This window comes from Malus domestica, chromosome 03, assembly GCF_042453785.1.
Source record: "Malus domestica chromosome 03, GDT2T_hap1".
In the NCBI taxonomy this organism is placed as follows: domain Eukaryota; kingdom Viridiplantae; phylum Streptophyta; class Magnoliopsida; order Rosales; family Rosaceae; genus Malus; species Malus domestica.
The window spans coordinates 1,155,505-1,177,015 of record NC_091663.1 but is presented as its reverse complement, the minus strand read 5'-3'; the positions used below and the strand labels follow the sequence as shown (position 1 = coordinate 1,177,015).

The 21,511-nt window shown below is 37.8% G+C and overlaps 2 protein-coding genes across 2 annotated transcripts; one reads left to right on the top strand and one right to left on the bottom strand.

The window, feature by feature from the left end:
- The first annotated feature begins 5,714 nt into the window (after window positions 1-5,714).
- Window positions 5,715-8,812, top strand: LOC103416224 (receptor-like protein 2). The gene is made up of 2 exons (XM_029099315.2): window positions 5,715-7,927; window positions 8,428-8,812. Exons 1-2 carry the CDS (start codon window positions 5,715-5,717, stop codon window positions 8,639-8,641), a joined length of 2,427 nt encoding a protein of 808 aa, XP_028955148.2. The 3' UTR covers window positions 8,642-8,812.
- A 340-nt stretch (window positions 8,813-9,152) lies between these two features.
- On the bottom strand, window positions 9,153-13,884 carry LOC103418669 (DEK domain-containing chromatin-associated protein 4-like). The gene is made up of 3 exons (XM_008356772.4): window positions 13,432-13,884; window positions 12,574-13,345; window positions 9,153-10,488 (listed from the first exon to the last, which is right to left on the bottom strand). The coding sequence occupies exons 1-3, from the start codon at window positions 13,746-13,748 to the stop codon at window positions 9,451-9,453; spliced, it is 2,127 nt and encodes a 708-aa protein (XP_008354994.3). The 5' UTR covers window positions 13,749-13,884; the 3' UTR covers window positions 9,153-9,450.
- Between the last annotated feature and the right edge of the window lie 7,627 nt (window positions 13,885-21,511).

The following is a 21,511-nucleotide window of genomic DNA, read 5'->3' as shown; positions in this document are numbered from 1 at the left end:
GGCATGTACTATGTCAGAAAGAGCACCTCATCTATGTGACAGGGTAAAAGACAAGAAAGTTCTTGTAATTTTAGACAACATTTTGGAAAGCATTGACTTGCAGAGTGTTGGACTTCCTTGTCTGCCGACTTGTAGAATACTGTTGACATCCAGAACTCGAAAACTGCTATCCTCAGGGCGGTCGCAAAAAGACTTTGAGCTTCGAGTTTTTGGCTACATCAGAAGCCTAGAGAGAGAGAGAGAGAGAGAGAGAGAGGGGGCCGAGAGAAGGCGAGAGAGAGAGGGCCGACTAATAATCCCGGCCTTTTGGTTGGTTTTATTAGTCCGGTGTATATCGTACTAAATAAGCACACCGGTTAATTTAATCCGGCGCTTATTTAGTACGAGTGAACGCCAAACACCCGCGTCCGTATAATTAGTCCTATCCGATCCTCTATCCAATCTGTCAAACAGGGACTTTTGAATTTCAAAATCAACTATCTATCACAAATTCTAATATTTCCTTTCATTAATGAAGTTTTATTTTCAACAAAAAAACAAAATAAACCACAAATTGAAACTAAGAAAAGGGTCCTGATTCGATTTGATACTACTCATCAAAAATTCAAAACCTAGTGTAAGTTGGGTTTTCGCGTCTTCTAGTTTGAATGGGTTGAAACTTGAAAGCCGGAGTTGTTGAACGAATCCCAACAAGAGCAGAAGCTGAAAATTGCAGAGCTTTAACTATCGCAAGAAAAGGCTGTTCAGGAAATGGGTTGCAGTGGCACCTTAATCCTGCAAATTGGCCACTGCTGGAAACATGAAAACAATCTGGAAATACGCAAAAGAAAACGGTTCACCTTTTTATTATTTTTTATCAAACAGTGAAGTTTAAATTGCAATTATCTTGTTAACGTACGCAGCGTTTCTATCGTAGCATGATATTGTATACAGCGCCTCTGCTGTAGTACGATATTGTCCGTTTTGGGTCCCGACCACGCCCTCACGGTTTTATTTCTGGTAACTCACACGAGAACTTCCCAATGGGTCACCCATCCTAGGATTGCTCTTGCGCGATCTCACTTAACTTCAGAATTCCTGTGGAACCCGTAGCCAGTGAGCTCTCCCAAAAAGCATCGTGCTATATGAAGGTAGACATGTACATTTAAGACATGGAGGATCCACTCTCCTAGGCGATGTGGGATCTAACAATCCACCTCCCTTAGGGGCCCGACGTCCTTGTCGGCACACTTGCACCGAACGGCAGAATCACTCTGATACCAAATTGTCACATTCCGACCTGGGCTCCACCACATCATGGGCCCGCCCTCCACCGTGGCACAATATTGTCCGCTTTGGGCCCCGATCACGCCCTCATGATTTTGTTTCTGAGAACTCACACGAGAAAGGAAAAAGGATCCTCACCACATCATTTTCCCCGGGATTCGAGGAATCTCGTAATTGTGTCCGTTCATCATATATCATACGGTCAGAAATTATTTAAAATTAAATATAAATAGTACCTAACGGAAATTGACCACACGATTACAAAATTTTCCGGATTCTTAGGAAAATGATCCGACGATGATCATTTTCCAGAAAAAAAGGGCAAACGGAAAATTGGGGCAGAAAAATATATTAAATAGAAGATGGTGGGTCCAAATTAGAAAAAAAGGGATATAAAGAATGCAAAACGACAACATAAAAAAGCACAACCCTTCTTCATTTTGTTGATTCTGCAGCTCAAGCTTTCCGGTGAATAAAACCCAGGGAATGCTGGCTCTTATATCTACTATGTTATCCTAATAATTCACTATAATTTATCCTATCAAGTCCTTCATAGAGCTTCGCCTAGGGTTTAGGGTGGTCCTCTGAGGTTCTTCATAAGCGTTTCTTTGATGTTTTGCGGTCCTGGGACCACCCCGGTCCCTATATAAATCTGCCCTTGAACATACGTAGCTAGAAGAAACATGTTGCTTGTACAATGTAACAGTTTCTTCTGTTAAATTTTTTGGCAAACAAATGTCTTGGTTTACATTTGATGATGTCTCGAGGTACTGACGAAGTTGAGGTTACATCATGCAAGGTCACTTCTTTCATCAATGTGAGACTTATTTTTAACACATCTCCTCATGTATGACGAATTTTCAAGCCTAACAAGTGGACAACACAACGAGGTGACGTAGAGCACGTGTGACCGTTTGACTTCACATGTGGGACAACTTGCTCTGATATCATGAAGAAGTTAAGGTTCTACCATAAAATCAAATGGCAATACTGAGAGTAACCCAACTTACTTATAAATAAAATCATACAAAGTCCTTCCCATTAACGTGAAATTTATTCACAACAGGTACTACCATTTTTCCTGCACTGCATGAGTGTAACTGTAACATATTATAAAGCATCTTACCCAGCAAAAAAGATAAACAAAATGCTCCATTAGTTTACCTTGATCATGACTTAAGTAAACCATTGAGTCCATTCTGATAACTAATAAGAGAAGAAAAATCAAACTTAGGTAAGTGGCATGTGATGTCAGTGCAGTTTCAAATGAATTCCCCATTTTGATTATTATAGATTTGTAATTTCAAAGTCTAGACAAAGAAAAAATATAGTCGTGAAATAAGTTGACGGATTATAGGTCTACGTCATGCTGCATTATGTAATTAATACGTGTAACTGTATTATTTCTTTTTATACAAGAGATATTCAAATTTTAAATAAGAAAATTGAGCAAGTAAGGCTATCTCCAACCAAAGGGTCCAAAGGGCTAGAGAGTCGAAAATAGCCTGAAAACCGTCTCCAACCGAGGGCTAGGCTAGAGGGCTCTGGAATCTGGGAGGGCCCCACGAAATCGGAGAGGGCTGGAGGGCTGGCTGCATTTAGCCAGCCCGGGGCTGGCCATTTTTTTTTATAATGTTTTATCATTTATGTCAGTTATAGCCGACAGGAATACATTATATTACTTAATATAAATGTATTACTGTCGGTTAGAATACATTATATTACTTAATATAAATGTATTACTATCGATTATAACCGACAGTAATACATTTATACTAAATAATATGAATGTATTCCTGTCGGTCAGGATTTAACCGACATGATTTCTTAAGAAAAAAATCAAATGCAACGGTTAGTAGCCGTTGCATTTAAATTTTTTATTTTTTTTACAGTTTTATTATTTTATTTTTTTTACAAAATTTTTTCATATAACTTATATTTTTTCCTATAACTTTTATTTTACAAAATTTGTTTCATATTTTTTTTAAATTCCATTTTTTCCTATAACTTCTATGTCACAAAATTTGTTTCATTTTATTTTAAGTTATAGTTTTTAAATAATAAATTATGTTTGGCCTTATGGCCCTCGGTTGGAGACGGTTTTTTGTGATAGGGCTAAAATTAGCCATCTGGCCCTCTGGCCCTCGGTTGGAGACGGAGACAAATATGACCATGTACTGTTCATTAAAATATTAATATCTTGGAGGGGCAGATGGCTAAAACGAGCTCTCTAGCCAGTCATCGGTTGGAGATGGCCTAACCTTTCCTTTCATGTAACAGTACTTGCATGTTGTTAAATCAAGAAAAATTCACTAAAAAGTATATTTATATTCTAATAGTATCTTTCTTTTTTTTAGTAAACTGCCGATTTACCCCCTGAACTATCACACAACTTTCGATTTCCCCCCTGAACTTTTTAATTGAAAAATTAAGGACTTAAACTAATTTTTTTGGCCAATTTCCCTCCTACCGTTAGTTTTTAATAGATTTCATCCAAATTAACATTAACTCTTATCATGTGCAAACCACGTAACTCTCATTTGTGAACAAAAGCGTTACTTCACTAGACATTCAAACACAAAAGTTATAGAATCACACATATTTGCATAGGTTTATATTATAGAAATCTAAGGTTTTCAATTATTTTAAAGAATGAAGCGACCGAACTACTCACACATGTTGTGCACATGCTTCCATTTAACAAAAATTTGGATGGAATGAATGAAAAATTAGCAGCAGGGGGAAAATCGGCCAAAAAAAATAGTTTAAGTCCTTAATTTTCCAATTAAAAAGTTTAGGAGGGAAATCGAAAGTTGGGTGATAGTTCAGGGGGCAAATCGGCAGTTTACTCTTCTTATTTTTTGTGATTTTGAAGAATGTACCCATGTGTATATATACACACACACACAATAGTATATTTATATTCTAATATTTTTAATCCCACAAATTATGATTTTTTTTTATTTAAAATCTCATTAATATAAACAACTATAAACTTCAATTTTTAATTTAAAAAATATAGTAATATATATATAAATAAATTATCACATTAATTTCAAGAACTTCGATCAAAAAATTATCACATTAATTTCAGGGACTTCGATCAAAAATTGAAAACCAACAAGGTTTCAATAAAAAAATATTCATAATTTAGAACCGCATCTAAAGTCTCTCTATATTTAATCATACAACTATCATATTTAGTTGAATTTCCTTAACTTGATTGCATCTAAAACTTGTCAAAGTTATTAAAAGTGCTTCTACTTCATACTCAAAGCACTTTTAAAAGCACGAGCAAAAAGTCAGTGTAAACCTTCGGACTAGGATCATCTCCTGAGCTAAAAGTGAGGATCTACCTGAGCAAACCTATTGGGCCGTTGAAATTTATCCAACTGTTACAATTATTATTACTTTTAGAAAGACCTTCTGTTTGTAACCGTTAGATAAAATTTCAACGATCCGATGAGCTTGCTCAAGAAGATTCTCACCCTTACCCTTAGCTTAGAAGATGATCCTGATCCGTAAACCTTCTATGACGTTGCTGCCAACCCATGATTAGACCCTCCATTGTTAGTGACGTCCCATATCACTCAAGTCTCTATAAAGCAGAGACTGAGAAATTCAGACAATGAGCACAAGAATTCAAACCATTACCTAATTACATTCTTCCCTTTGTTAATTTAATCAACATGCAAAATTATTTAATTCCTGTAAGTGGGACTCGTTGAAGTCTTTTGTTTGTTGTTTACTAATAAAGTCAAAATCAAACGAAACCAAATCTCTTCAAATCTATAGATTAACACATAAAAGAACCTTTACGTTGAAGATGGAAAGATCTCCTCTTCGGATCCTTTATTTCTAATCCACTAAATTAGGGAAAGTCATTTTAAAGTGGGTTCTTATATGTAGATTTTAGATCAAATTTCAATAGTCTTGATTCTCTGATTTGGTAGATTAGGAGGACCCTTTGTAACTATTAGATCAAATTTCAATTGTCCAGATCTCTTGATTTGGTAGATTAGATGGAAGAGATTTGAAAATGATCCTTTTTCCCAAAGATATTGAGAAATTGCAGACAGATATTATATATTGATCCATTGAAAAGCTTGCAAGTTGCAACTTAACCATGTTCATACGTAACTGTCATGGCTTCCAAAAGATGTCTATACGGCACAAAATGGTGCACATTTGACTTGTGGATGTGTTTTTAAAATGACTGAAAATGTTTTTAGAAAAAATATTTTTAGATTCCAAAAACACTTTAAGTGCTTTCTGCTTATTACATGAAGCACTTTAAGTGCTTTTCCAGAATTTACTTGCATTTTTACTAAAGATTGGTTCTAAAATATTTTTACTAAAATCACTTTTAGTCATCTTAAAAACACATCCAAACGAGCCGTCTATATGCGTATTATATATAAACAAACCTGTGAGAATCTTAACCTAAGATGGATCATTCAATCTCTCATGGCTTCCTCTTCTTCCTCTTCTTCCTCATATTCAATTCCATTATATCTACGAATGATGCTTGCGATCCAAGCGAACGCAGCGCTCTCACCACCTTCTCTCGCTCTCTGTCTTCTCCTCCATTGAACTGGACTACTGATTCAGTTGATTGTTGCCAGTGGGAAGGCATCACTTGTGATCAGGACCTTTGGATCACGCGATTGCAGTTACCATCCAAAGGCCTCAATGGGGGTATTATTTCTCCCACATCACTTGGAAATCTCACCCATCTCACACACCTCAATCTCTCCCACAACTCACTTTATGGTTCACTCGAAGCCAGATTCTTCTTGTCCTTGAATCGCCTTGAGATCCTCGATTTGAGCTATAACCTTCTCTCTGGAGAGCTCTCACTTTCTCAGCTTCCAAGTATTGTACAGATTGTTGACTTGTCCAGCAATCACTTCCATGGAGAAATTCCATCCTTATTCTTCGGACATGCTTCCAATGTGACTAGTTTCAACGTCACGAACAACAGCTTCTCGGGGTCCATCCCGTCCTCCATTTGTCTTCATTTGTCTCCCTCAATTAGACTATTCGATTTCTCCCTCAATGGATTCAGTGGCAATATTTCTCGCGGACTAGGTGCGTGTTCCAAACTACAGGTGTTTCGAGCTGGTTACAACAACCTCTCGGGACTACTTCCAGATGACATCTACAATGCTACCACACTTCAAGAAATTGCGTTGCCTCGCAATTCGCTACACGGTGCCATAAGCGAAAGAATTGTCAACCTCACCAACCTTGCATTCCTTGACCTCCAGTCCAACGGATTGAGCGGTTTTCTCCCTTTAAACATTGGTAAGCTGTCCAAATTACAACACATATTCCTTCAATTTAACAGTCTAAAAGGCTCTCTGCCCCCATCCTTGATGAACTGCACAAACCTTATCAAACTGAATCTCGGAATCAACCTTTTTGAAGGAAACATCTCCACCCTTAACTTCTCCAATCTTACCAAACTAACAATACTTGATCTTGGCCATAACAACTTCACCGGTTTCTTGCCAACAACCCTTTACTCATGCAAGTCCCTGAAAGCAATTCGAGTGAGCAAAAACAATCTAGAGGGACAGATACAACCCGAGATTCTTTCACTGAAATCCTTGTCTTTCCTCTCCCTCAGCTACAGCCGATTGACAAACATCACGGGGGCAATGAGGATACTAATGCGCTGCAAAAGTCTCAAGGTACTCATCCTTTCGACAACTTTTTATGGAGAGAAAATTCCAAGTGATGAAGCAATGGCTAATTTCGACGGGTTCCAAAATCTTCAAATGCTAGATTTGAGTAACTGTCGGCTCAACGGCGAAATACCTCAATGGTTATCGAAGCTCAAGAAGCTAGGGATCTTGATTCTGAATTTTAACAGAATCACTGGGTCGATTCCTAGTTGGCTGGGGGCTCTTCCAAGGCTCTTTGTTTTAGGATTGGGAGCCAATCGAATTTCGGGTGAATTTCCAAGGGAACTCTGTACACTTCCCATGTTGTTATCCGAAGGAACTTCTCCTCAAGCAGACGATGATGTTCTCGAACTGCCTATCTACACCTCAACCAACAGAACATTTATGCAGTACAAGTTGTCTTACTTTCCTCGCGTGATCGACTTGAAGAACAACAGCATTAGTGGGAGAATTCCCATTGAGATAGGCCAGCTGCAGCTGATACAAAAGCTGGATCTCAACATGAACAACTTTTTGGGCGAAATCCCAGAGCAAATATCCAACCTCAAGAACTTGGAGGAATTAGACCTTTCCATGAACCATTTTTCCGGAAAGATCCCACTGTCATTGGCAAGCCTTAGTTTCTTGAATTCTTTCAATGTCTCGTACAATAATCTTGAAGGATCAATACCGACCGGCACGCAGCTACAAAGCTTCAACGCCTCTGCATTCGAAGGGAACCCAAAACTTTGCGGCCCCCCACTTCCGAAGTGCTTGTCAAGTAATGGGAATGATGGAGAGAATAAGAAAAGCCAGGATTTGGACGACGAAAGTCTATGGATTGGGTTATCCGTTGTGCTCGGTTTCGTTGTAGGGTTCTTGGGATTCTGCTGCCCTTTGCTTCTCAAGAGGACATGGAGATATGCATATTTCCAATTCCTGGACGATGTTCAGTTTAAGCTCTATCTGGTGCAGATAAAGGTTAGGCGAAGGTAAGAGTGTTATACACTTTTTTTAATTTATTTATCAAGTTTTTTTTATTGAAGTAAATCGTGTGAGATTCTGACATGTAACCGGGAGTATATTTTCGTCTTTGTCTCTCACCATTCATGTGATGAGTGAGACAGAGACTAAAATAGCTCTGATTACATTCAAAATTTTTTACTTCGATGACGTATGTCTGTCGAGATTCTTACACGTAACTAAGAATATATTTACGTCTATGCATTCAACTACTAAACTCACATAAATATCATAAGTGAGATAAATACGAAATAGATCCCTAGTTATACCCAAATTTTTCTTGACAAGATTCTGATATGTAAATGGGGATATAATCTTGTCTTTGTATCTCATTATTCAGACGATGAGTGACAAATAGGGATAGAAAATATCCTCATTTACACCTGAATTTTTCTCATTTTATCTTTTTTATTTTTATGATGCTTAATTACTTTTTTCACCCTTGTTCCACTTGATTAATTAAACATAGGATGAAGATTAACAAGCAACCCCAAGACCAAGTCCAAGTCTCAAACCAAAGGGGAGAAGTTGAAAGCAGCAGCCATTCCCACGCTAAGGGTGACAGTAAAAATTGCACAGAAGATGCAAGCCCCAGTAACTCTTTCATGGTCCCTCACAAACAGGACTGCTCTACCTCCGTCTTCAATGATCCAATCCAAGAAGAAATACAAAGTATCAGCTGAGCAGCTCTTTTACTTTATCTTTTATTTACGGTTAGGGATGTCCTTCTTTTGATGCGAGCGAATTAGAGTGAGAAAATCGAACACAAAATTTCAGATGTACACTATTAGACCAAAATAATGTTGTAGAACAAAAATTTTAAAATATTTTTAATGTAATAGTTTTTTTTTTTTTTGTCAAACTATCAATCATCATCTAAAAACATGTTTCATAATTCTCATTTAAAAGTCTAACAACATAATTTGTCAGACGGGTTTACACTAAGCTAAAAGTAGTATAAGTCACACGTTTAACCCAAGAAAAAGAGTCCCATAACTTATCAGAGCATCGAGGAAGAAAATTGTTAATATTATATGAATTGACTAATCTCCTTAGTTTTCATAGGAGTGATAATTTCCTCCTGGCCCCTAGGGTAACGTTTTCTCTTGCCTTGGTGAGCAGGGAAGCGTTCACTCCCGACTAGATCCACGAACAATTGTGCATTCACGGTTGGGCCACCCATTACGCTTCCTCTTTCCAATACTATTATTTTGTATTGTCTTTAACTTCTTCCTTTGTTTTCGGGGGTTTTGGGCCCAGCTTCTTTCCGATTGCAGTAAAAAAGCCCAGCTTCTTGCCAAAGCATTCTACAAGTTCACAACAAATCTCTCTCTCTCTCTCTCTCTCTCGTAATTCTTTTTGACCTCTAGGGCAAAAAGGTAAAAAAAAAAAAAAAAGACTGTAAAAACCTAGCATAGCAACAAAGCAAGACCAGAAATTAACCCAAACCACCACACCAAAAATAATTTACAGCTTACAGCAATGTTCACATTCACCTCCTTGTACGCTTTCTCGGCCTCCCTGCACTCCCCACCTGACCCACCTCCCCGTTGTCTCTCCCTCTCTTCCCGCTACCCGCCCCAGCCGCTGAAGTTTCCGGCCTCTTCGGTGGCCTCCCAACCCCTCTTCTTCCCCTCCCATTGCTCTCCTGACTCCTTCCCCCTCCCCTCCCTCCTCCGCTTTCCGTTGAACTCCGCGTCACCCTCTCCTTCCTCTCAACCTCCGGCTTCCTCCTTACTCTCGTCGGCTTCTTCTTCTTCTTCTTCTCGTCCTCGCTCTCCTCGCTATCCTCCTCCGTACCATCCGAATTCTCCTTCTTCACTTCGGTACTCGAAGTCTGCTTCATTCGCTTCAAGAACCTCGCCGCGCCTTGCTTCTTCCTTCCGTTTTCTTTCTTCTCCTTCTCCGCTTTCAACGCGTCCAAACCGTCATGTGAACTGAGTTCATTGACACCATACTCATGCGGCTTCGTCGGCTTCGATGCATTCCTGCCCCTCGTGCTCGTGCCTCTCCACCCGCCTCTTTCTTGCGTCCTCCGCTTCCTAACTCCCTTGTCCTCAACCTTCACAATTGCAGCACCATCCGCCTTCTTCACATTCGCCGCCTTCGCTTTCTCTTCGATCTTATCTCCCTTCCGATTCTTCGCATCAGAGAGTGCATTGACAGAACCAAGTTTTCCACACACAACAATGGAAGACTTGGTGGGTTTCTCAGAGCCATGGGACTCGATATTCGGAGCTTTGGTTTCGATCTTGGGCACGTTCGATTTTTCGGTTTCGGTTTCGGTTGCGGATTGTGGTTTCGGGAGCTGGTCGTTCATTTCCTTTAGCACAATGGAGCGGAGCTCTTGAGCTGCGTTGTGCTCTAGTGAGTTCTTGCGGAAGAAGACGACGGCGTTGTTGAAAAGGAGGAGGAGGTCACGGAAGAACAAGCGGATGCAATCCTCTGTGTACACACCTTTGTTAAGCTTGGATTGAATCATATGTAGGTCCATGTGTTGCCGAATCAAACTTTTGTACCTTTCTGATTCCTGCACAAAAATTTTAGGCTTTTGTTATTAATATTTAGCACTCGTAACTTTTTTACCAGAAACCAAAAAAACATCACAAATGCTAGAAATTATTTTTGCGGACCAAATCACTGTTTAAGATGATTTTAAACTGCGAGATATATTTAGTAAATAAAAGCATAAATTTGAAAATTTAAACTCATTTAACGATCATATAATGATAATAAGCACCATCAAGTGGTGAGCAAAAATAAGTCTTAAATTATTACTTTATATTAATAATAAAGAAAGGGGTGTGCTATCCACACATCCTTTGATAATTTATGTCCGTTGATCTTCTTTAATTCATCTGATCCAACGGCCGAAAATTAAAAATGTGTGTGAGAAGTAAAATAGGATGTGTGAATATCACACCCCTAAAGAAAATATGGTAATGCATTGTGTAACGTCTAACCTACCTACTCTTATTACATGGATTGCACATTTTGCTTTTTACGTAACCTCCATCTTCTATTGTATTCACATACATAACATGAATGTGCTACACTTATTATTTATTTGTACCACTTTTTTATAGAGGTAAAGCTTACCGACACATGCGAGTCTCATCTCTATTAAAAAGATTGTATAAATAATATTACAAATAGATGGTAAGAATAGTATTTTTTTTATAAGTTATATACGAGTGAAGTAGATTGATGCTTCCCTAACAACTACATTTATGTCCTAAATGTTTATGAAAGAGACAAATTAGAGCACTTTCTAAAATAAAAGACCACCATTTAGTCCTTTGCATGGCACGAGTAATGTCATACGAAGTTTTGTATTAACAATACAAAAACATTTATTATTAACACAGAATATTACTGTAGCAGTGAATTTATTCCAAACAAGTTGTTCTAGTCCTAAACTCCAAGTGAAAGATCATGGGCTTGCTACTTACTACTACCAATAAACGTAATGAAAAATATAAAATAAATGTAATGGAAAAATATAAATAACTTCGGAAATTGAGATATAAAAAAAATAGAGCAATTTAAAAAAAAATAGCTAATAAACAAGCTCAAAAAACTAACACGTCCAATAAGTGTCCAACACCCCCTGCCACACGCCCTCATTATTGGTACTTCGTAACGCTTCCTTTGGGTTGGACTATTGGATGGATTTAATAATCTCTTAAAGCTGGGTTTGGTCAATTGATCGGCTTATAATCTCCTAAACATTCAAGTTTGATTTTTTTTTTTTTATAAAATTAAGGCTATGATATAACAGTACATATCACTTGGCAATACAAATTTTATGTAAGATGTAAAACCGTCATGAAAATTTATTAAACTTTTATATACATGATATAGCCGTTGAGTTTTCAAACTAGGTATGTATCATCAATAAAATAGAGTAGCTTAGACTATACTTGTCAAAAAATAATAATAATCATCTTCTAAATCCTAACTTTAGAGAAATTTTTTGTGCTGAAATACGGCCCGGTTCTAAATGTGGTTAGAAATTTTTTTTGTCAAGTATCCACCACTAATATTAAAACACTTAATATATTTAACCGTATTCTCGTCACATTGAAAAATTTATCACAATTTTAAACAGCGTACAGTACCCCACCACCTAAGGCGTATGGTTGTAACCCAACCCTTCATCAAAACCTTGACCATAGTTTTTTTTTTTTTTTCTTGGGTAAAAAAAAATCTTGACCAAGTTTTTGTCCTATCCGTAACGCTCATGCACTGCAAGCTAGGTAACAACCTCTCACCAAGCACAGCGTACCATCCCAAACTGCCTCGATCTTACTCTTTAAAGTACCAAATAACCCCTATTTTATTCTCCATATGACCAAAACACCCTGGACATCGTGATTTGTCACGTTCTAATTGGCCCACAGCCAAACATCTAAATCTAATCTCAGACCTCACCACCTTCGTCCATGAACTACGACCTCTTTTTATTTTCCCAATCCCATTGTTCAAGTCTTAATTATTTTCCGGATTTTATAAATTCTTTTTGGATAATTTATTTAATTTAGATTTTTCACTTTTAAGATTAAAAATTAAAATTATATACGTTAAAATTTGTTTTAGGGATATTTGTCAATACCTGGCTCCGAAGCCGCCGCTCGAATACGGAGCCGAGCCGATGAGACCGGATGATCTTGAGGACCTTGATCAACGGCTCAGATTTAACCAGCTTGAGCTGCTTAACCCCTTTGCTGGTGGCGGGAGATACTTCGTCACCCTCGGCCTCTTCGCCGCTGCTGCTCCTACTCCTACTCCTGCTCCCTCCTCCTCCTCCCTCTCCTCCGCCGCCACGACGTCGTTTTCTCTTCGACAAGCTCGCCGAGCTCTGCACGTCGCTGTTCTGCTGCCTCGACGCCACCGCACCACGACGACGACCTCTTTTTGCCTCCAGCTTCGACTCGCCACCCGATTCCCACAACTCGCTCGAGTCGTCGAGTTGACTCGCCTTCGCCGTATCATCGCCGTTTTTGTTGTTTTGATTGTCTTCGTCGTCATCGTCTGCTACTTTGCCGTTAACAGAGCAATCGCGATCCGGTTCGGACCGGATTTTAGCCCGCATCGGATCTGGTTCGTTTCGTTCCGGCCCGGGCTCCTCCTCTTTCCCCTCCGCCTGCTTCTCCGCCGCGCCCCTTTGGCTCGTCGAATTAGACTCGTTGAAGGATCGATTCTCACGCTCGTCGGAATTGAAGTCCGAGCCGGAGTTCATTTTTCCGGCGAGATTCTCCGGCGAACCATCCCGTTGATCCTCTCCCCCGCGCTTGAGATCTTTGCTCGGACGGGTGGCCTCGGCGTCCTCCTTCAAGCTGCGCTCCCTCTCCTCCTCCAACCTCTTCACCTTCAACTCCAACGACCTGTAAAAAACCAGAGTCTCAGATCTAAGACCATTAAAACGACGACGCCTCACACTCAGATCTCTCGCAAGGGCAGCGAAATTTACACGATCGAAACGTCGCGACGGCGGACCTCGCGTCGGAGCTCCTCGACCCTCACCCTTCGCAGCTCGTCAACCATCGCGCCCAGGCTCCTGGACGAATCGTCGTCGTCTCCCAATACGAACCGCCGCTTGATGTCCTCGAACTTGTCCCTACAGTTCAGAGCAGTGAGGAGCGCTGTCGCTTTGGCGGAGCAGCGGCCCCCGACTTCCAAGGCGACGGAGTCCCAACTCTGGGTGCCATGGCGGTTCACGGCGCAAACGAGCAAGAGCTCCTCTAACGTCCCCCATGGTTGCGTTCTCGTTCCGTGTTCCCCAGCCATGTTCCTCTCATTTCATCATTTTTTCTGTTTTTTTTTTTTTTTTTTTAAATTAGGGTTTTTGGTTTTATACCAATCGAAATCTCCGAATTCTTCCTTTGACAGTGGATGATAGACGATAGATGATGATGAATGCACAGGTTTATTACGTTTGTTCGTTCGCTTTTATATTTTCAACGAAGTGAAAAAAAAAAATTTCAAAAAATTGTAGCAGCAGTCCTTAAATTTTGGCTTAATTGGAGTTTTGGTCACGTAAATATTAATACTTGTTATAATGTAGAACAATAATTCTTTTTGCTAATTTTTTTATAACTTGCAACCAAAATAAAAGTCTTAAATGAGCAAAAATGGATGGACGTTATAACAGAATTAATCAAAATGACCATTAATCGCATTATTACAAGTTCATAGTCTACTGTTCACACATTTTAACTTAAAAACCAAAGTTCCAATTAAGCTAAAATTCAAAAATCATAGCTCTAATTATTATTTAAGGGGTCGCCTTGTGTTTGGTAACACAACAACACACCAAAAATATAAAATAATGTTATTCACACAATTATTTTTCCCACACACTCTTGTGATATTTTAGTCATTAATTTTCTTCAATTCATTCGATATAATGACCAAAAATTAAAAATAACGTGTCTAAAGTAAAAATGAGTCTGTGAATAACACTATTTAAATCATATATTTGGTTTTGTGAGAGGCTTTGTAAAGCTCGCACAGTTTATCTGTGTGGCTCCACCAGCTTGGGCCTAGACTTGCACGAATGTTTTGGGTTCTCATTTTATCTGTAATTCCAATCTTACGCGGTGACGCCTTACACAAATCTTTCAAGTCACAGTTACGGTGTTGGTGAAATTTTGTACTACCCAAAGGATGCAAAAATTCCTTCTATTTTTCTTTCGGATTAACACCAACCTTTCTTGGCAACATGAGTTCCATGATCATGTTTAGTTTTGTGTATTGAAAAGGCGTGTAATTGGCTACGAAGATACTATTTTAGAGCAGTGATCGAAAACGACAAATCGTGATGATTTTAAAATAATGATTATGACCGACAAAATCTTAAAGATTATGGAATAAATTCAAGATTTGGAAGTAGCGGATGCCAAATGTACCAGTAATACTCGTAAGTTTCTATTTTAGTATTACAAACGAAGAAGTATCTGACAAACAATGATGGTACAATAGTATTCAATTACAAATTAAGGGTAGTTTAGTAATTAAAATTTAGTAAACTAGTATTAATTTATGATAAGGGTATTATAATAATTAAACTGTAATCTTATCCACTCACACGCTCTTTATTATACCCTGTATTACATTATGCATGGTTGACAGGTATCAAAGTTTTCCTTATGCATGGTTGACATCCAAAATTTTCTAATGATTTGTTGTACATAGTTTACTTGAAATTTATTACATATTACTTAATTGAGCCGTTTCAAATCCACAATAGTTTATCTACCATAATTAGATATTTCTTTACAGAGAGAAAAAGTAGGAGTATGATTTTCTCCCCTCCTATTCCTATCTCATCCCCTTCCTTCTCTTCCTCTCACACATTATTTTTTGTCTTTTTGTCTATATAAAAAAAAAATCAATTTAAGTGTTGACGTGGTTTAATCGTAACCGTTCAGGTAAAAAAGAAGGGAAAAGGAGAGAGATTAAAAGGGGAAATAATGTGAAATCTCGTTCCTGAATTTTACTATTGTAAACTACGTATTTGTATAAACGAGATTTTATATTATTTTCGAAGATTTATATTAAATTTTATTAAATTTTAAATGAGGAAAAGAGAGGATTTTAATTTTCTTGTGGTGGGTTTTGGGGAAGGCACTCTGTCACTTCTTCCCGTCTCTTCCATTCATTTATGGAATTCTCCATAACTCTCTCACTCTATCCCTCTCTTCCCTTCCTCATACGACACACACACGACCGACCGGTGTACAGAACTCTCTCACTCCATCCCTCTCTTCCCTTCCTCATACGACACACACACGACTGACCGGCGTAAAAGCCACGTTATCCGGCCAACCCAGATCATCAAACCATCATCACCGTAGTCCCTATCTCGCCACAAACTCCCCCTACTCCCTGTTCTTGGAAAAATAAAAATCAAACTCAGAGATAACGAATGGAGGAGCTCCCAGAATCATCAAACCTACTTTTGGATGGTTTCAAATGTGTGGTGCTGAAATTACGAGAGATAATGTTATCAAAGGATGCAACCCGGTACAGGTCAAGGTGAAGGGGATGAGGATGAAGATGTTGACAAGAATGATACAGAAAAGCACAATGGAGAACGGAGCAAAGTTCTAGCCGAAAGGGATGAGGATGCAACCTAGTACGGGTCTGTGGTCTTTGGCTGAAAGGAAGATTTAAGCATGATATAACTAACACATTGAAATAGAAGTTAAACTTGATTTCTGGACAGCTTGGAAGTGTCTTGAAATTGTAATTTGAATTAAAAGAGTATGGTGCTATATTGCGGAAACTTCTGTTTTACAGATAAAAATTATGTTTCAAGTAGCCTATTTTGGCTCTCGATTTCCAGGTCCTTATGAGTTCGTTTTTATCCAAAATTATGCGTATTGAAACTAGACATGTCCATGATCAAAACCCATTTGATTTCACTTAATTCCGTTGAGTTTTGGTTGACCAAAACTATGTTCAAATTTGAGCCACAAAGCTGCCAGACAACATCAAGTTCTCAATTTTTAGTTTTGGGACTCCATTTTATAGTTGGCATAACTTTCAATTTAGGGCTCCGTTCTCTACCACTATTATATGATTTTAAAGTACACAAAACAAGCCTCCAAAAACCATTTAAGATGGTACCATTTGGTTCGGGTTTGAGCGTTCATTATGAGATTAAACTTGGTTGATCAAAGCAGTTATATGCAACTTTTGTATAGAAAAAGAGTGATATTTCTACATTATGCAATTCTTATCCGAGTTTTTCTTTAAATTACTTTGCTTTATACTAGTGTTGTTATTTGAAGTATTAAGTTGTACTAAAATAATGCCTATGTTACACAAGTTAATCATTTGTAATTACTCACTTCCATGCTTGCTAATATGCGTTTACTTGTGTTTGTTTTCATTTGTTCATGCTTTTGTAAATTGGTTTAGATTTGGGTGTTGTGCTAGAAAGTTTGGATGACTTGTGTTGATAAAGGTAGTCGAACACGAGCTAGGAGGTTCTAGGGAAATCCCTTTATTAGTATTATTCTTTATTATTTGTATTATTATGGGATCTAAATATTGTTTGATAATTATTTGGATATGATTGCCAACGGAATGTCTATATGAACTTAGCATTACTACCTAGCATGAGATAGAGTTGAAAGTCAGGGATTTGGATCCTCTCCTGAGCCCAAAGTGAGGATCCTCTTGACCAAGGAGTGTGGGCCATTAGATGAAAATCCAACGACTATAATTATTATAATTTTAAAAGGACCCCCTGTTTGTAGCCGTTAGATTTTCATCCAACGGTCCACACTCCTTGGTCAAGAGGATCCTCACCATGGGCTTAGGAGAGGATCCAAATTCAAAAGTCAGAAGATGAGTCAAGTACTTTATTAGATTTTGAGTAGAAATAGTAATTAAGGAAATTCCTTGTGTTGTGTTTCATATGACTAGATGCTTGGTTGACATGTGGAAATCGATAGCGTGTGTGCGTATAATTATGTATAATGTGTGATGATGAGACTGCACCATGAAGCAATGGTACATGGATGGTCCTGCTTGGTATATTCGCGATGGGGGACAATACGTATTCAGGGGTGATCATGCTTGGTATATCCGCGATGGGTGATCACTGCTTGCACGATGAGATTATGCCTATGGTTTTGCTTGGTATGATGTGATGAAATGTAAAGGCTAGTAATGGACCATGAACCCATTGTCATGGGGTTTGTTACTTCGAGACTTGTTTCACACATCGCATCATTATTTCATTTCTCGTTTCGTTGAGCCGTTCTAATTGTGTACCTTGTGCTTTGTTCCATTTATTGTTTCGTTGAGCTTTTGTATTTTGAGTATTTGTTTCATATCTTCTTCTTCAAGCATTGCTATATTTCTTGGACTTCCGCTATGTTTCGTTGAGTGATCCGGAACTGGGGTTTCGTTAAGTGGTATGGTTCCCTGCTCTGTCTGGATTTCGTTGAGTGGTCTGGAATCCCTTGTGATCCGCAATTCTGTTAAGTGGTCCAGAATCGTATCCAGCTTGGATTCATTGAGTGGTTCGATATGCATTGTACTCCACGATTCCATTGAGTGGTTTGGAATCGTATCCACTCGGATTCCGTTGAGAGGTCAGGAATCCCTTCTACTTAACGATTCCGTTGAGTGGTCCGAAATTGTATCCTGGTTTGGATTCCGTTGAGTAGTCTGAAATCCCCTTTGGTGTCTAGGTTCCATTGAGTGGTCTAGAACCCGATGTTGATGGATTTCGTTGAGTGGTCTGAAATTGCATCATTTGACTTGTTGGTTCCTAGGATTTGATTTCAGCTTCAGAGATGTAGGCTTTGGTCGAACCGTGTCACTCTAGCCCTGCATTTTGGTGCATTGTATATGTTATTGATTGATATGATTGTGGAATAGTGTTGGAAAGCATACGTGTGTGAATGACATATCTATGTGCATGGCAAGATAACAATTGTTGCTTGGCTTATGGTTGATGTGTAGTATGGTACTTTATGTTTTTGCTACAAGTATTTTACGAAAAGTTTAGAGTTTGACGAATGACAAACTACAAATGGTTTGATTCCTGTTTAGGATACGTAGGCAGTCTAATGAGGAGGTTAGATACAACTATAAAGTATACGAAAAATTACTATGCTTTTGGATCGTGAGTTGTGTTTGGCCCGTATCCCGGAGGTGAAGTATGATAGATGTATGGGTATTTGGTGACGTCATGCATTGATCTTGAACGTATGTCGGGATCGGAGCGTGACAGAGAATCCTCCTCCCAAAAAGTAGGCAATTCTTGATAATTGATACTGTTAGGATTTTTCGGCCTCGGGACATTATTAGTTTTTTTTATTCCTAAGCTCTTAGCCATGTTTTTAGAGAAAATGACAAATTGATATTGTACAAATTATAGTTAAAAGACGTTTGCCGTAATGTATTCTCATATGAAATTTGGTTGTTTTAGATGCGATAAGAATAGGAGAATGAAGTGTCATTTTTTTTAAAGCAACAGTAGTAGATTTCAGTCATCAAAAGGATCAAGCTACACAGCAGGCAAACAAAAGTTGCCAGAGTCAATTACAATCAGAAACTAGCAAATTCGAAATGAAATCAGGTGGCTCCTTAAACCAAGAACAGGAGGTAGTATCCATGTGAATACCATGGCGAGCTAGACGGTGCGCAGATCCTTTAGCTTGGCGACGAGTATGGGCAACCAAAGCTCCAGTGATCCTGAGCAACAATGCCTTCGAGTCCTCCACAATATGCCTACTGCAGACATATTAGGAGAATTCTCATGCAACGCTTTCACAATCTTGATTGAATCGCACTCGATAATCAAATACTGTAAACCTCTTTCCATCGCCAAGGCCACACCTTTCTAGCAACCATAGCGTCCATTTGTAGTGGGGAATAACGAAATCAAAACGTTTCACCCGAGTAGCCACAAAAGCCTTCCTGAACGTAACGAATTACAACACCCAAACCACCCAACTTTCTTTTCTCCAAGCACCGTCAACATTAACCTTTACAAAACCTGGATGAGGTTTCACCCACCTAGCTAACTGGAGGATTTATCTCCACCCTTGATTGTGAAACATTGGTTACAGGGGTTAAAAAAAGCCCCCGCCAGGTAAGCATATAAGTGAGAATATTCTTATTTTTTGTTGGCATATCTTAAAAGTTGTTGTTTTGGACTTAAAAAATTACTCGAGTTAACGTTAACTTTACATTGGAATGTTAATGTTTCTTTGACCCATAATATATCAACTCATATAAAACCGATTTTCAGAAGTCCAAAGTCATGTATTAATTGGCTCTAAGATGTGTTAATTTCCCTCATATTCTTGGTTTAGAATTTTATCTTTAGATAATACCCTGTATCATATAAGTTTGGAGACTCTGTAAAACTCCTCACTCCACCACCATGGTTGTAGTATATTACATAAATCTCTTAAATCGTAGATCGTGTGTTAGTGAAATTTACATATAAAAATTTCATTTTTGGTATTAAATCTGCGCCAAGTTTCATTCTAGGCAACATAAGTTTCATGAACATGTACGTATATTGGAAGGGCAATGCGAGTGAATACAAAGATTCATCATATGAATCAATAATCTTATGTTGGAATAATTATTGAACTTAATCTTATATACTCACTCAATTTTCATTTTTATTAAAAACTACATTATGCGTGGTCTTCTCGACTTTCGGAAGGGTGAAATGCCATAATTAAGCCATTAGTTGGTCATCTTTTAAAAAAAAAACATATATTAATGTTTTAAATAAACAAAAATGTGAGAAAACCTGAGCTAGAGTTTGAAGTGGAATGAGATCAACTTATCGCTCTATTTGTATTCTTGACTTGTGTGTGTGTCACACAAGGAAAATGAATACACAAGGTGAGAAGTGAGAGAAAATTGTATAATTAACTTATGCTTTGATGATTTTGTGTGTTTTTTGTCGTACATTGCATGTTCTTTATATAGAGTTTTTAACATGCAAAGTCTACAATAGAAGTTAATGTATGTTAAAACATGCGTCTTACAACATTAATAAAATTAGACAATATGTCTATACTACTTTTTTTGTTATTTTTATATTTCATATGTAGTCAAATTATATGGATATTCACACTACTTTTACAACAATTATAGTTTTGTAATGCTTTATTGTATACATGTCAAAATTTTCTAGAAATTCGTCCCATATAATTATTTGAAACCTATTATACAACAATGAATTGAGCCATTTGAAATTCAAGTTGTTACTGTCAAGCAATGACAACATGTAACTGTTAGGCAACAACATCCCATTACAAAAAGCAGAAAAGCTAACATGGATGATGTGAATGCCCACATGGTATCAAAATTTATAGATTTCATTGTTATAAATAGACAAAAATTAAAGAGATAACTTTTGTGCAGAAATAAGAACGAAGTGGGTGCAATGCATCAGACTGTTTTATTTTCGTAACTATAACATAAAAAAATTGCAAATAAAGACAGGGAAGTGAGAGATATTGATATTATTGCTCTTACTCTTTCATTTTTTGTTGTGTGTTGTAATCATATGCGAAATGCTCCTTATATAGAGTCATATCTGTGAAGAATCATAAAAGTAAAATAAGTGCATTTTAAAAACCATCATACAACAACAACAATGCTACTATTCTTAAGTCTTCATCAATTTTCATCTTTGGCTAAAACATGTGAGCATTTATTCCCACAACTTTTACAACATTCATATCATTTTACAATTTTTTTCAAGTTTTGGATATGTCAACATTGCGACCTGACAAAAAAAAAAATCTAAGTTTCAAAAGAGGATAGGCTCTAAATAAATTGTATTTGATTTTTAACTTTTAGAATTTTTCTCTGCTTGAAACTTTTCGAGTATATTCTCAAAATTCTTCACAATTTCAACTTTTTGTTTGATCATATATCATATATGTTTGTTTACTTGAGGACGAGAACGCGATCGGAAGAAGTGAAGGTCTAAGTAATCTTCTGCTTTTTAGGATTTCGTTAAGACCATTTAACCAGACACTTAGTCGAACAGAACC